We start from the raw sequence: 15,075 nt of genomic DNA on the forward strand, positions 1-15,075 counted from the left end.
CTCCTCCCTCTCGTGTCTAATTTCCCCCGGACCGCAGTGCCGAGAATGCCCTTTGCCCCACAGGGGCCCTCAGAGCCTGGGCTGCCCCACCCCACCCCTCTCTGCTCCCGGCTCACCTGTGTGGCCCCATCGGTCTGGGAGGCTTTGTCTCCCTCATTAGACTGGAGGCCCCCCAGGGGCAGGATGTGTCTCCCCCACCCACTGGTGGCCCCCGAGGACGGCGTGTGGGCCCTTGCCCCTGCCACCACGGCCCTAAACTGGGCCCCGTGTGCAGCTCCTGGCCGAGCACCCCTGCTCACTACAGCTCTCCTCCAGGGCAGGGTGCCAGCAGGGGAAAACAGCGGGGACACCTGGGCCTGGGGTGAGGACAGTGTGGGGACACTCGGGGAGGGGCTGCAGGGGGGCTGGCCAAGGAGCTGCTGTCTGACAAGCCTGGTAACCTATTCCTGCCAAACAGCTTGAGCTCCAGGTGGGTCCAGGACCCCAAAGGCCCCGGGAGAGCCAGCCTTCCTGCTCACCTTCCTCTCAGGAGGCCGAGAAGGTAAGAAACCCTTCGAGAGAAGAGATGGGGTGGGGGTGGCAGTAGCAGGGAAGCCCCCCCAAAGCAAACCAGGGGCTGGGAAGGGCGCCTGGGGCTGCACTGGCTCTGAGCCCCTCAGCCCCACTCTGGCTCCACCCAGGACAAAGAGGTCCAAGAAATCAGGGCCCCTGGGGCAGCGGCCTCCCCTTCTGTTGGCTCCTCCCAGGGCCCCCCCCAGAGCCCACCCCACCTGGCCCAGCAGTGCCATGTCCTGAGCGCCGGGGGAGGGTGCTGCCCAAACAGCCCTGAGAGGGACCCAGGAGTCACTTCAACCCCCGGTCCACTTCGCCTCAGAGGACAGTGATAGCTCAAAACCCAGACCCTCCCCTCTGCTCACAGCGGCGCTGCCTCTGACTTGGGCCGAGGGCCGGGCTGCATGCCTCTCCTCCTGCCAGGCACTCGGGGCAGCCGCCGAGCAAACACCCCCGGCACTGGTCAGACTGCGGCTCCCAAGCATCATCTCAGTCAGTGAGCGAAAGGACCCTGTCCCAGATGAAAAAGCTCGTGTTCGCACACGGGCCCACACCGGAACCCAGGAGTGCGTGGCAGGCCTGGGACGCAGAGCCCGGAGCGCACAGCACCGAAGTCTGCACCACATGCTTCAGCAAAGATGAGACTCAACCCACAGTCTCAGGGCTCACCCACCGCTCCCTGCGCCTCGGTTTCCGCCACCTGCCAAACCGGGACTGTGATCCAGCACCTTCCCTGATCACCTGGGATCCATCGGACAACGGCCACACTCCGCTAGCGTCCTCGCCTGGCTGTTGGGTACCCGATTGAGAGCCGTACAAGAGATGACCCCCTGGGTGGCTGCGGATGGCCCTCACAGGGGAGCTCACCTGGGGCGCCTGTCCGCTCTGACCGCCGGCCTATCCCCAGAGCTCCACTCTGGGCCTGGTAGCAGCTCATTCCAGACTGATAACACAAACAGATGACGTGACAGCCAACACCGCCACTCAGGGAGCCACGCCCCAGTCTCACGCCAGCCTCCCCCGACGGGGTACGGCGAGGCGGCCTGGGCAACGCTGTCGCTCAGTGACGGGCGTGGGCCCAGGCTGGGCTGGGAGTGTGAGCCCCTGGGACCAGGCTCTCTGCTCGGGGCCAAGGCAGGACCCAGCAGCCTCCACCTGCACGCTGTTTAGAAAAGCCGGCCTCCAGGACAGCTGCGTCCACAGTACCATCCCCTCAGCACAGCGGGGACCGGGCACCAGTGTGAGGACAGGCACCTCCACTGGCAGCAACTGTCACAGCTCAGGATGCCAAGCACAGCCCGGCGTAGCCAGGACCCTCCTCATCACAGCAGCCCCAGGAATGCATGTGGGGGCAGAGGGCAGGCCCCACAGGGAGTGTGGGTCCCCCCCGCCTCCTGACAAACTCTGACTGATCCCTGAGACACAGACGGGACCTGAGAGCGTCGCCAGGTAGAAGGTCAGGAGGACCCGCCCTGATCACCTGTGCCCAGCTGATGGCTCCGGGGGCAGGAGCCACCAGCCACGAGGAAAAGCCAGTACCTGAGTCTGCAAGCTGGTGGCATCCAGGACAGTGACCCGAGGCCCACAGCTGGCCCACACAGCATCCTCCAGGCTCAGCAGGGTGCGGATGGGCCCTGGCCCCACGGTCAGGCACACGGGAGGGCTCTCCAGGTCCCAGGGAACATCTCCTGGAGAGAGAAGTAGGGAGCAAGTCAGAGCCCAGGGCAGCCTGCAGCAGCGGGCCCAGCCAGGTTCCGCAAGACCCGCTGGCCCGTTTCTGCGGCTCCTCTCCCTTCTCCCGGGGGAGGCCAGCTGTTCCCATCAGCCTTCATGATGCGCCACCTCTGGGGGCTGTACTCCCCCCTCCCTTTCCTCTCTTTCCCTGTCCTGTTCATTCATTCCACGCACACCTGCCTTCTCACAGATCTGCTCACCATTACAAAGCACTCTGTCACCTTTGCCAAAATCTCTGACCTTTCTCCTGCAGGGACATCACTGCCCCCAGGTGTGGAAGAAGGAAGTACCAAGAGGAAATCAGTCCCCAGTCTGCCAGCTCTGAAGATGGAACAAATCAAGGGCCCTAGCCTCGCACTGAACAAGGTTCTCCCCGCCCGCCCCAGGGATGCTCGGCTCGCCCAGAAACAGGCAGAGAATTTTCACTACGGGCAGAGTTCACTGAGATTGGTTTTTCTCTTGAGTCACACAGATCCCCAGTGGCTGTCCTGTCTTGCCAGGGTGTCATGTGGGGAAGCGGGGGGGCGTGGTGAGGAGGAAGTGGGGGCACACCCCGGAAAGACAGGCAGCAGCAACTGGGCCTGAGGGGCAGGGTGGAGCCTGCCACTGGTTTGCCAGTGCCCGGCCAGCCCCACCCCCTCCACTGGGTCCCTGGAAGGAGTGCAAAGCAGCCCCATCACAGAGCCTCCCTCTGAGCCAGCGGCTGGTGGCATGATGGGGCACAGCTGTCTACAGGACTGGAGGGGCCACTAGGGCACATGGTGGAGCCACTGCCTGGGGTGTGGCAGGAAGAGCCCTTGGAAGACAGAGCCATCTCCTGCCACTCCCACACCGCCAGGCTCCCCCCGCCAACACCCATGAAACAGGTTTGCCTCTCGCCCTTCCATCCTACTTAAAATTGCAGACTCCCAGCTCACCTGAGAGCTGGGGAATAGGGACCCCTCCCCTCCAACACACAACTAGGCCTTTCCAGCCCATGCACACGAGCACGCGGGAAGCAGGCGGGGCCAGAATCCTGGCCGTGGCCTCCAAACTTCTGCATGAACTAGGACAGGGGGCTTCACTTCCCTGAGCCTCAGTTTCCTCATCTGTAAAATGGGCGTGATACGGTACCTACACCTCGCCAGATGCTGCAGGGATCAAATGACACGGGCAGAACATTTAGCACAGGGTTGGCACACAGTGAGGAGGTTGACAACTGTTGCTGCATGCCGTTCTGTGTCTGCACGCCAGGCGCTGTTTTCATGAATTATTTCCTAACTCCCAGCCTGTGCATTCTATTCTTATCCCTGTTTTACAACTGAGGAAGCAGAGACAGAGAGAGTTTAAATAGCCAGCCCAAATCCCACAGCTACCAAGTACCCGGTGCTCATTAGCTCATGCTGTTTGGTGTCATTTGTCACAACACAACAGTCCATGGAAACAGGTGTTGGTTCCATTTGACTAATGTGACAAGGGAGACCAGAGAGCTGAGAACTTGCCCAAAGCCACCCACGGGGTGACAGGCCAAGCAGGACTGCAACGCAGCTGACCCCGGCCCTAGCTACCCTCCCCAACCCCTGATGCCTTCTCAGGCCCCAAGGGCTTCCACGGGGCTCTGGGGCTGTACCTGGGGTCAAGAAGGGGCAAGTGACCATAGGGCGGCCAGGCCCCAGGAAGCAGGCACACTGACCCCGCCCCCGCCAAGATGCCAGAGCCACAAAATGCAAGGCTTTGAGCTCCCCCGAGTGGCCACACATGAGTAGCACTTATAGCCAAAAGCTGGAGCTCCCGCCACTAAGGCTAAAGTGGGGGCTGCAACCTCCTCCCCAGGAAGCAGCTGGGGATACTGGGACCACACCCTGAAAACTAGGAAATGGGGGCTCCGCTCCGTGGGCACGGTGGGGATGGCCACCAGAACCCCTGCAGCTTCTACCTGTACTTCCCTGGAACAGCATGGCCATGGCTGCCTGGGGTAGGGGCAAGGGCCTGACACCCGCGGGGCACACGTGCCCTCGGCGTCCCTCCACTGGCTGGGCTGCTCCACAAACCTCAAAGACGTCCTGACCCCAGGACAGAATGCTAAACTGTGATGAAGTTTGTTACCTACATTGTTGTATCAGAAAGAACTCTGGACCGTAGTCCCCGATTCAAGGGCCCACAGTGGGACCCGAAACAAGAGGCTGCCCCTTGCTGGGACTGTTTTCCCATCTGCACCCCAAGGGGACAGAACTCTGACCTCTAAGGTTCTCCTCAGCCCTCACGGGCCACAGTTCTAAGATTTTTAACATAATCATTACGAGCTCTGGGCAAGGCAAGCCCCCTGCAACCTGCTGGGGGACCCGCCCTCCACACTGCTCCTTGCCCTCCAGGTTTTAGGTACATACATACACATTCCATAACACACACACGTGTACTTGCACGCACACACTCATGCACGCACGTGTGACAGCCCATTCGTCTGGGTCTGTCACCAGCTCTCACGCTGCCAGGCGAAGAGAGATGAAGGCCCTGTCTCAGCAAAGGCACCTTCAAGAGGCTGGAGCCCCACCCCCCTCCCCCAGGAGAGAGCCCACACATCCAGATCCAGCAGAAGCAGGACATGGAGTAAAAGTCACTGAGACCTAGAGGGACCCAAAGGGCAGCCAGTGCCTGGTCAGTAATAAGGACAGTAGCAGCCATTTAGATCAGCAGTAAGAAGCACAAGTCTACACTCCAGGCTCCATCCTGGGTGCCTGTGTGGCTGACGGCAGCTCGCCTCCGCAACCAGCCTGTGCGGCGGGGCTGTTTTCATCCCATTGGACAGGTGAGGAAACGGGCTCCAAGAGATGAAGCAACAGACCCAACCTCACAGCTGGGTCTCAACCCCAGGCAGCCGGGCTCCCCAGCCTGTCCCTCTCCCATTCCATCATCTGGCTTCTGCAGGGGGTGCCCCTGACCCGCATCCCCAGCATCGAACCAGGGACACTCTGGCACCTGCCCCCAAGCCTGGCCATGCTCCCGTGCCTCTTCAAAGGGGAGGGCGGCAGAAGGGGTCCAGGCAGCTCTGCTCGAACACAGGACTGAGCAGGGTCAGCGGCCGCCTGCCTCCTCTCTGGGCCCTGCCACACACCCAGCGCACGGCACCTCAGGGCATGGAATGCACATTATCTGAGTGGGTGAATGAGCAAACGAATGGATCGCTACCATGGCCACACCGCTCTCAGCTGCCTCATCTGTCACCTGGAGGTTGAACTCTGAGGCCCCTCCGGCTCTGACAGTCCAGGACTCCAAGTGACCTGGCGGCCTTGGATTCCTCAGTCACTTCTCAGCTGCTGATTCTACAGGTCCTCCAGGACTCAGGCAAATCCCAGGTTAATATTTCTGGTCCTGCCTTCTTGCAATGAGCCAAAGCGTGGGCCAGGAACGCCAGTTTTACCTGGTTTTAGTCTCAGCCAAACCCAGGCAGGACAGCAACTTCTCATCCTATACTAGCTCTAAGCCCAGGAGGAGGGTCTGGAGCATTCACAATCCCCAGACCTTACGGACACCAGGGGGCGCCAGAGACAGGTTCTGCAGGCACAGGTGAGCTCTGTACTCTGCTCCGGGGCTGGGATGGAGCAGGGGTGTCTGAGGGGTATCCAAGGCCTTGGTGAGTCTGGAGGAGGTCCCACAGCTCAGTCATGGGCAGAGCTTATGATCCCAGTGCCAACCACATGCAGCCCAGGTGAAAGGCAATGGAGAGGAACCCCCACACCCTCTCCCACCCTGTGCAGCAAGTCCTGAGAGTCTCCCTCCTTGCCCTGGCCACATCTGGAGGACACCACAGGACAGGGCAGCACCAGGCAAGGCCCCTTCCAGAGGCTTCTCTGGCCAAAGCTAACCGAAGGCACAGGGGGTGAACTTGAGAGGAGAGAGGGACCCAGACTCACTTGCCCGCTGCCTGTGACTGCAGCAGCCTCCCAGCCAGCCTCCCTGCCTCCACTCCTGTCCGCCGGCCACAGGATGCACAGTGCTCGGCCGCTTCCAACACCTCATTCTCCTTCCCATCGACTGAGACAAGCCCAAGGCCCACAGGACGCAGCGACTGCTCCCAGACCTTCCCTCACGCCACTTCCCCCTATGGTTACTGTCCGGCAAGATGGCCTCCTCTCTGGCTTCTGCCCCCAGACCAGCCCTCTCTTGCCTCCAGGCCTTTGCACATGCTGCTCCCTCTGCTGAGAACACCATTCCCTCTACTCTGCACTCACCTGACCCCTTCTTCTTCAGGACTCAGCTCAGGACCCTGCTTCTTACAGAGGCCTTTGCCGACCAGGCCACCTGGTGCCCAGAAGGGCCAGGCTCTCACCTGGCACCCTGTCCCTCCTTTAGGACCCCCAGCATGACACGTAACTGTAAGCTCCCTGCTTGTTCACTTGACTAATTCTGTCTCCTTCTGTAAACTGTGATGGCAGGGTCACGTTTGTTTTACTGGCCACCGTACCCACAGTGCATAGTAGGTGCTCAGTAAATATTTGGGAGACAAATGTTTGCAAGGCGGGAAAGGTATCTCAACCTTCCCCTGCAGGCCAGATGGCTGCCGGCTCTGCTCGGAGAAGCCTAGGCCCCCTTGCATCTGCAGAGGGCTCTAGCCTCGAACTACACCAGGTTCTGGTCTCTGCTCACCTCTGAGACTTTGGGGGGTCCCTTCCCACCTGGAAAATGAGGATGTGGAATTCAATGGTGCCCAATGGCCCCCCTGGTTCTGTCAAACTGCCAGGCCCAACCCCAGGCTGAAAGCCAATGCTTAGATCCAAAACCCCCCATGGGCCGAAATCGGTCCCCTGAAAATTCGTATGTTGAAGTTCTAACCCCCAGCACCTCAGCCTGTGACCTTATTTGGAGATAAGGTTGTTGCAGATATAATTAGTTAAGATGAGGTCATACTAGGGTAGGGTAGGCACCCAATCCAATGTCACGGGTGTTATAAAAAAGGGCAGCCCCAGCAACCATACACTCACTGCCCCCGCTCCCAACCTGGGAGCCCAAACTGATGAGTCACAAACCAGGAGGGAAAGGCCAAAGGCAGCCCAAACCGGGGACCAAGAGGGCCAGAGTGGGGCACGGCGCGGCCCACAGCATTCTACATGGTGGGGGCCACAGGGCGGAGGCCCCTCTAGAAGCCCTCGTCTAATCTCCAAAGATCTGAGCCAATGTTTGCACTTGCACGCACGCTCTGACGGTGAGAGGAATTTTTTCCCTCCCTCTTCCCCCTTTAATTAAAAACTATAAATGCCTTATCAAAAGCTAATTAAAAATACCAACACAGTGCCAAGTGGCGAAAAAATAGCTCAGTACGAATATCCGTTTATAACTCTGCAACAGGCTGTGATGACGCAGCAATTAGAGGCTCGTGGGAGGGAAAGGGAGGGAGCGCTGGGCGGCCACAGAGCTCCAGCCCCACCAGCCCTCTCAGGGGGGACCTCGGGGCTGCTCCCCTCTCCGCCCAGCCCTCATCATCCTCAAACTGCCTGCTGAGCAAACCTCAAGGGACAGGGGGCCACAGTGTTTGTGAGGCGTGGACAAGCTGCACCCCCTCCTTCTTCTCAGCATCAGGTCTGTAGAGAGAAGGCAATTCTCCAGGGCTGTGGTGACAATTAAGATAATGCGCAAACATGAAGCCCTCTGCCGGGTTTGTAGAACACAGCAGTTCCAACACGATTAGGCCTGCCTTCCAGACTTCATCACCTGTGCCGTCGATGGCTCGATAACGTAACAGGGAACGGACACTTGACTCCACTGGGCACTCATGGTGCCAGGCCCTGTGCTTTGCCTTTGCCAGGTTGTTTACCCCGGTCAGTTCTACCATCATTCCCATTTTAGAGACAAGGAGAAGGGGCGTAAGGAGGAGAAGCCGCGCACTGACAGTGACAACTGCGCTGGAAGCCAGTCTGTCCGAGCCCAGAACCCACTGCTCTCATCCTGCCAGTGGGCTGCGCTGCCTACGCAGTAGCGAGTGCCCCATTCCTGCGGGGGTCCCGATGGGGGTCAGGGATCGTCAACGCCCCCAGCTCTGAGCTGCCTCCTCGGCCTGCCTCCCAGACCACTCTGGTGCGGAATCTGTTTCCCGGTCAGGGCCCAGAGCCGCCCCCACCACCGCCCCAGCCCCATGTCCTCACCGCTGGTCCGAGGGTAGGCAGCGAGGGTCCCGTCCTGCAGGCCGGCAAACAGGTGGAAGGGGCTGTACCGCAGGCAGAGCACGGGCTGCAGGCCGGGGCTCCTGCAGGTCGCCAGGCACTGGGTGCCCGTGTCCACGCTGCTGTAAACCAGGATGCTGTGGGGAGAGGCCCACGTGACTCACTTAGCCCCCGTGCACTCTCCAGAGAGGAGGGCTGGGGGCTCCCTCCTGCTCAACACAGGCCCCCTGTGGTGTGACCAGGCCTTTGCTCCACCTTTGGGAGGCGCAGACTTTCCCACGGGTGGCCTTGTGAGGACGGTACCTCCCTGGTCTCTGTTTGTGGATAACTCGATGTGGGAGGGAAGGAGGGTGGCCAGGAGCAGCACAATGAAGGTGCTGACCCAAGTGCGAATCCAGCCAAGCCACCTTCCACCTGATCGGCCCGTCTGCTCAGGGTCAGTCCTCTCCAAAAACTGGGGCGACAGTGCCTGCCTCACAGCCATAGAGGGGAATGGCGCACGGGCAAGCGCTAGGCTGCGCGAGAGGCCGGCAGAAAAGGCCACACGCTGTGTGACTCTGCGTCTATGAACATGTGTGGCAGAGGCAAGTCCATGGGGACAGGAAGCAGGTGAGTGGTTCCCGGGGCATGACAGCCACCGGAAATGGGAGTGACTGCTCAAAAGGGACAGGGTTTCACCGACACCAGCACTCACCCACGGAGGCTGCCCCACCGCCCAGGAAGGAGCCAGCGTGTGGGAAGCAGCCCCTAAAGGGTCTGCTTAAGGTGCCAGAGATTCCTGACACTTTGGCTCCCACACTGGTCCCCACCTTCCTCCTCCCAACCAGGGTGGAGAATGTTGGTGGGCAACAAGCTGACCAAAGCAGCCCCCACCCCACCCGCCCAGCCCTGCCCCTGGCTGCTCTCAGGCCCTCCTCCCCCGGCCCCTCACCTGCCATCCTGGAGTCCCAGGCAGATGGTCGGGTGCACTGCAGCCGAGGGGTCGGCGGCCGTGTGGCTCTCATCTCCGTCTCTGTCTCTACTCTCCCCCTCCTCCGGCTCCGGAATATACTCCATGCACAGCACAGGGGCTGCCAGTGGGAAGGACTTGACCGTGCGGGGCGAGGGCCGGTTCAAGGAAAAGATCTCCACCTGGCCTCCTGCGCCCTCCTGCCCGCCCCCAACCTGGGGCAGAGACCCAAAGAAGCCGTCAGGAGGAAGCCGAGAGCAGAGGCGAAGCTTAACTCCTGCCCTCCCGGTGACCTGTCCCAACTCCTGCTTGCCGCTGAAAACTGACAGGCACATCCCCCCTCCTGCCCAAATGCATGCTGCTGTCACGGAAGGTCACTTGTCCCAGCTTCCATGGCAGCAAGTTAGATTCAGGGCCCATAGGAAACCAGGAAAGGAACTAAGGTGGACTAGATACCCAATCAGCTTTCTATTTCCTTGTCTTTAGGGTAAATTTCATTCAACAAATAGTGAGCATACACTCTGCCCCTTTACAATGTCCTTTTCTGCCTGTTCACTTATTACTTCAGTGTCTAACACACGGTAGGTACTTAATACATACTTGCTGAATGGATGGAGGGATGGATGAGTGGATGAGTGGATGGATGGATAAATGAATAATGGAAGGAAGAAAGGAAAAAGGATAGAAGGAAGGATAGATGGATAGATGGATGAATGGATGGATGGACAGGTAGATAGATAAATGGATGGATGGATGAGTAAAGAAAGGAAGGAAAGAAGGATAGATATGTGGGTGGGTAGATGAAAGGATGGATGAGTAGATGGGCAGGTAGATGAGTGAATGGATGGATGGATGGATGGGTGATGGATGGGTGGATGGATGGATGGATGGATGGTGGATGGATGGGTGGATGGATGGATGGATGGATGGTGGATGGATGGGTGGATGGATGGGTGGATGGATGGGTGGATGGATGGATGGATGGATGGTGGATGGATGGGTGGATGGATGGTGGATGGATGGGTGGATGGATGGGTGGATGGATGGGTGGATGGCTACATCATGTGCTAGATATTGGAGAAACAGTGAAGAACAAATCACCCTCTTAAGGGACATTCGGCTTGGGTTCTGAAGGGCAGGCCAGAGTGCTCCTGCCGAGTGCCTGGAGACAGGAATAAGCAGGGGCAGTTAGAGGGTGACCAGAGGGGTGGCGGGGCTGGAGCCTCAGGGTGCCTATGAGAGGGTACAATCCGCACCCTAAGGAGCATGGGGGTCACCTATTTGAATCGAGGAAAGCTCTACCAGGAAGCCTGAGGGCAGCCAGGCGGGCTGGGATCTCTGAGAGATCCAGCCAGGGCTCCTGCCCCCGGTGGAGGCCCCGCCCCCCAGGCACTCTGCGCAGCTCCTGCTCAGGTCCTTCGCGGCACTGCAGCCGTTTGCAAGAGTCGTGCTCACTTATTTGTCCCCCAGTTTTCTGTTGTCCCTGGTGAGGTTGCAGCTGCCGATTCCAAGCACAGAGGCTGGGGCAGAGGTCCCCAGGGAGACCTTGCCTGGTAAAGTGCCCAAAATGGGAGCCAGCAGACAGGTGGCTCTCTCTGGCACCACCCTGCCGGGAGCCACTCTCCCTGTTCCTGTCCTGAGGCCAGAACTCCTGGCTGAGGACAGGGGTTACTCACCCAGAGGTAGCCCTGTGGGAGCGAGGTGCTGACCGCCGAGAAGCCCAGCAGGGGACAGCTGACAGGACTGTGGACCAGGGCCCCAAGCTGCGGAGACAGAAATGACACATGCAGAGCTAAGTGTCACAGGGCCCGAGAGGCCAATGTCTGTCTGCAGAACCTTTGTCTGAACCACCTGCAGGGCTCGGGCCTCAGACCTGCAGGTTCCTGGGCCCATTTCAGGCCCCAAATGAGAGTCCCTGAGGGTGGGCCGGGAAAATGACAGGTTTCACAGGGTCTCCAGGAGGCTCCGGGAGGCTCCAACGCACTCGCATTGGACCATTGCGCTCCTAGACCCTCTGGCTTAAAGGGGCCTGAACGATACCCTGGAACCCAAGGATCTTTCAAACTGACTGGCTTCCAGTTAAGATTTATTAAAAACCACTAACGCCACCCTCCTTTATTTTACAGATGGAAAAAAAACGTGGTCCCCAGAGGACACACGATTGCCCGAGACCACAGGGAAGGCAAGCGGCAGGGCCTGGCCTGTGCCCGCCTCGCTCCTTGGCCTTCCTACCGGCCACCTGGGAAGCACTACAGAGGGAGCCCCAGAACCGCTCTGCAAGTGAGCCACTGGGACAGAGGGCTGGGTGGCTTGTGCAGCTTGCCCACAGGGGCTGGGAGCTCCTTCAGCAAAGGGCTGTCACCAGAGCCACCGGCTGCTGGCTCCTCCTGCAACTGCTTCCCCAAAACCCATGCCAGGTGGTTTTCTGGGACCTTTCCTGAGCTAGACCCTGCCCGTCTGTCTCTCTGGTCAGGATAGCAATGGAAAGAGATGGCCTGGCCCTTCCAAGGGCTTTGCTAGAAACCCTGGGCAGAGGGCGGGGCAAAGGGGCAAAGTGGGGTCTGCTCAGAGGGGCCCCTCTGAGGGATGGGGGCCACCGCGGGATGCTTTGTCGAGCAGGTGCTGCCCTCTGCTGGTGCTGAAGGCCCAGGCCAGCACCAGCCCTGCTGGAATATTCTAACAAAATTTCTAACGGCCGTGCGTGAGGGGGCCCACAGAGGTCACCTCGTCCAGCCCCCCCATTTAGGAGTCAACAACCTTGAAGTTCGTAGAAGGAGGGCAGGAGTCACATAGTAAGTCAGTGGCCGAGTCAGAGCTATAATTCAGTTTCGACTCCCCTCCCAGTGTCTCTTCTGATTGAATTCTGCCCAGAGGCCATGCTGGAGGCCTCGGGGTCCCACCTCTGCCCAGCTGGCTGCCCGGCCTCCTGGGCACCCCAGGCCCCTGCTCCCCATAATTCTGCTTCTCGACCACATGCAGCTGGGCGCCCAGACCTTTCTGCCAGGCTGCGCCAGTCCCTTCGGGTGGGGAGGGGTAATTGCAGCCCTGGCTCTGGTGTTCCCATGGCAACCCCAGTGGGCCCTGATGTCAACAGAGCCTGGGCCCAACCAACACAATGGCTAAAACTCAAAGAGCTCCTGGACCCGGCAGTCCCATCCTTGCCAGGAAGCGGACTCCCCCAAATCCACGTACCCACGCAGTAGAGAGGGAGGCAGCGTGAGGCTGGTGAAAGGAGCAGGCTTTGAAGGCAGCTCAGATGCCACCAGCTGGGGGACCCACAAAACAGTTCTTCTCGCCCTGGCTGGTGTGGCTCAGTGGACTGAGTGCCACCCTGCGAACCAAAGGGTCGCCGGTACAATTCCCAGTCAGGGCACGTGCCTGGGTTGCAGGCCAGGTCCCCAGTAGGGGGCACGTGAGAGGCAGCTACACATTGTTGTTTCTCTCTCACACATTGATGTTTCTCTCCCTCTCTTTTCCCTCCCTTCCCCTCTGTCTAAAAATAAATAAATTACATTAAACTTAAAAATCAACAGTTCTTCTCATGGTCACGGGGACTAGAGACGGCAGATGGAAAGCACTTGGTACAGGGCTGGGCACCCCGCAGCCGCGCTGCTAACCGAAGACTCCTGTGGAATATTCTTGCACTCTACCTGCAGTAACTCACGTAATTGGCACAACAGCACTGCGAGGGGAGCACTGTTAGAGACGAGCAACTGTGGCAGAGTCAGGAGACAGGGACCCCACGAGCTAACAGAGGGTGACAGTCAGGACGGAAGCCATTCAGCCAGAATGCTGCCTCCTAAGCAATCCTGGTGACAGGTCCTCTGTGGGTTTCAGCTACAGCACCCCCCCATCCCATCCCGCCCCCTGCTCGCCCTCCCGTTCCCCCAGGTGCCTGCACGGTAAGCACCCCAGGGCAGGCAGCGCCCCACGCCCCTCCCCAAGGCCCTGTCCCCAGGCAGGCCTCTTGGCTGGCCCTCAGCCCCCCAGATGGGTCTGTGATGGGCCCTCCCCTTGGCTTTCAGGGACAGGCTCCCAGTTGGATGGGGCTGGGGGTCCAATACAAACCTCTCAACACCTCAGTAGCCGGGCCAATGGGAAATGACCCAAAAAAAAAACACCAGTAGCTTTTCCCTCCTGGGGACCCGAATGTCCTCGGACACTCGCTTCTTGAACTCAGGGCAGGCCGTGCAGCAGGTGCATTTGACGTGAGTCGCACCATTCAGTCCTCACTGGGCCCCAGTCGGGAAGGCTCTGTGGCCACCTCAGTTTCCACGCTGAAGACACAGCTGTGACACCCAGGGCTGGGGTAGCATTCCCCAGGCCGGTCGCGCGGCTGGGACTCCAACCGGGCAGGTGACTCCCAGCCACGCTCTCTCCCTCTCCGCACCAGCTCCTTTGAGTCAGAGGGCCGTGCGGGGCCCAGCTTGGGCCCCAGCCACCTGTCCACACTGAGAAGAGAAACGCTCCCTCCCTCAGCCCCCGCGTCCTTGCTCCCCTGAGGGGAGCCCATCACGCACTCTCGCCCAGCGGGCAGAACACGAGCACTGGGCACGGGGAGCCGACTGGGGCCGCTGAGCCCTTGGAGGACTCGTGCTCCGGCTCCCAGGAGGGCAGCCAGAGCCGGAGTCCTGGGCGCCTGGGCCTGAGGAGAGGCGGTGGGGGCGGGGGCAGGGGGCAGCGGCCAGCACGCTCACACCTGTTCCTGGGGCAATGGACGAGGCGCCGGCGCTGTGAGGCCCTCGGGCACCTGCTGCCAGCAGAGCTGACGACGGGGCATGCCTGTCCGGTCCAGTTGGGAGGCACACCCAGGCCGTGTGGTGGGTCTTGGGGCCCAGCAAATGGGGACATGCAGGCTCCCATATGTCCCTCAGGAGCTGCACAGGTGCATTACCCCAGGATTCACCCACAGCTCCCTTGGCTCTCATGGGGGGTTCCCCGGGGTAGGGAGATGGGGTGCTACCCGCCTGCACATCCTGGCCCTGAGAGCTCCGAATGAACAGCTTCGGTGCCCGCCCCGCCCCCCCGCCAAGCTGCGAAGTGGCAGCAGGCAGCTCCACACCGGGGTGGGGGTTTCTTCTGCCCTGGAGGTGTGGCCTGTGCAGCTCCACCCCTCAGGACACCACCTAAGCCCTATAGTCCCCAGAGGCCCAGGGTGGAAGGGAGATGGAGACCATCCACCACCCGACCTGGTCAGCCTTCCCCTCAGATGCCCTAAGACCAGGTGCGCCGCAGGCGGGGTGGACCGGGAACAATCCCCGCTCCGCGGCCCCCAAGGCCTGCTGGGGAGGAGCTCAAAAGACTCAGCAGGCCCTTTGTTCCTCAATAAGTAACGACTGAAGCCCTATGAAGGTCAGGCTGCCCCAGCCCTACATCAGTGAACAGCATCGCAGCCACCCCTGGGAATGTTTAGCAAGGGGACTCACGCCAGGGCACAGCCAGCTACGCCCCCGTGAGAGGCGGAAAGGAGCAGGATCTGGCAGGAGTCTAGAAGACTCTCCTTCCAGGGCCACGGGGCAAGTTATTGCTCCGAATCCCTCCTCCTAGCCTCAAGGACTCACAGCCCCACATCTGTGGGCAGCTGGGGGGAACGAGCGAGTGAATCCCTGCGAAGCAGAGGCCAGAACAGGGCCCGGCACACAGGCACCCCGTCAGAGGGCTTGCCATCCTAGTGTCAAGATTAAAGAATTTTAATCACTCTTGCTC

General features: G+C 60.2%; 1 protein-coding gene across 2 annotated transcripts in view; it reads right to left on the reverse strand.

Annotated features, from left to right (window-relative positions):
* The window catches only part of ARHGEF10L (Rho guanine nucleotide exchange factor 10 like), a 140,735-nt gene that overhangs the window by 25,687 nt on the left and 99,973 nt on the right, over positions 1–15,075 (reverse strand). For both annotated transcript variants that reach the window (XM_054579670.1, XM_054579671.1), the window contains 4 exons: positions 11,046–11,132; positions 9,352–9,584; positions 8,403–8,557; positions 2,092–2,240 (listed from right to left, as the gene is read on the reverse strand). In XM_054579670.1, coding sequence (XP_054435645.1) covers positions 2,092–2,240; positions 8,403–8,557; positions 9,352–9,584; positions 11,046–11,132 — 624 coding nt within the window. The remainder of the gene's footprint in view (positions 1–2,091; positions 2,241–8,402; positions 8,558–9,351; positions 9,585–11,045; positions 11,133–15,075) is intronic.

Source organism: Pteronotus mesoamericanus, unplaced genomic scaffold, assembly GCF_021234165.1.
Source record: "Pteronotus mesoamericanus isolate MK-2021 breed Mesoamerican mustached bat unplaced genomic scaffold, CSHL_Meso_final contig_557, whole genome shotgun sequence".
Lineage (NCBI taxonomy): Eukaryota > Metazoa > Chordata > Mammalia > Chiroptera > Mormoopidae > Pteronotus > Pteronotus mesoamericanus.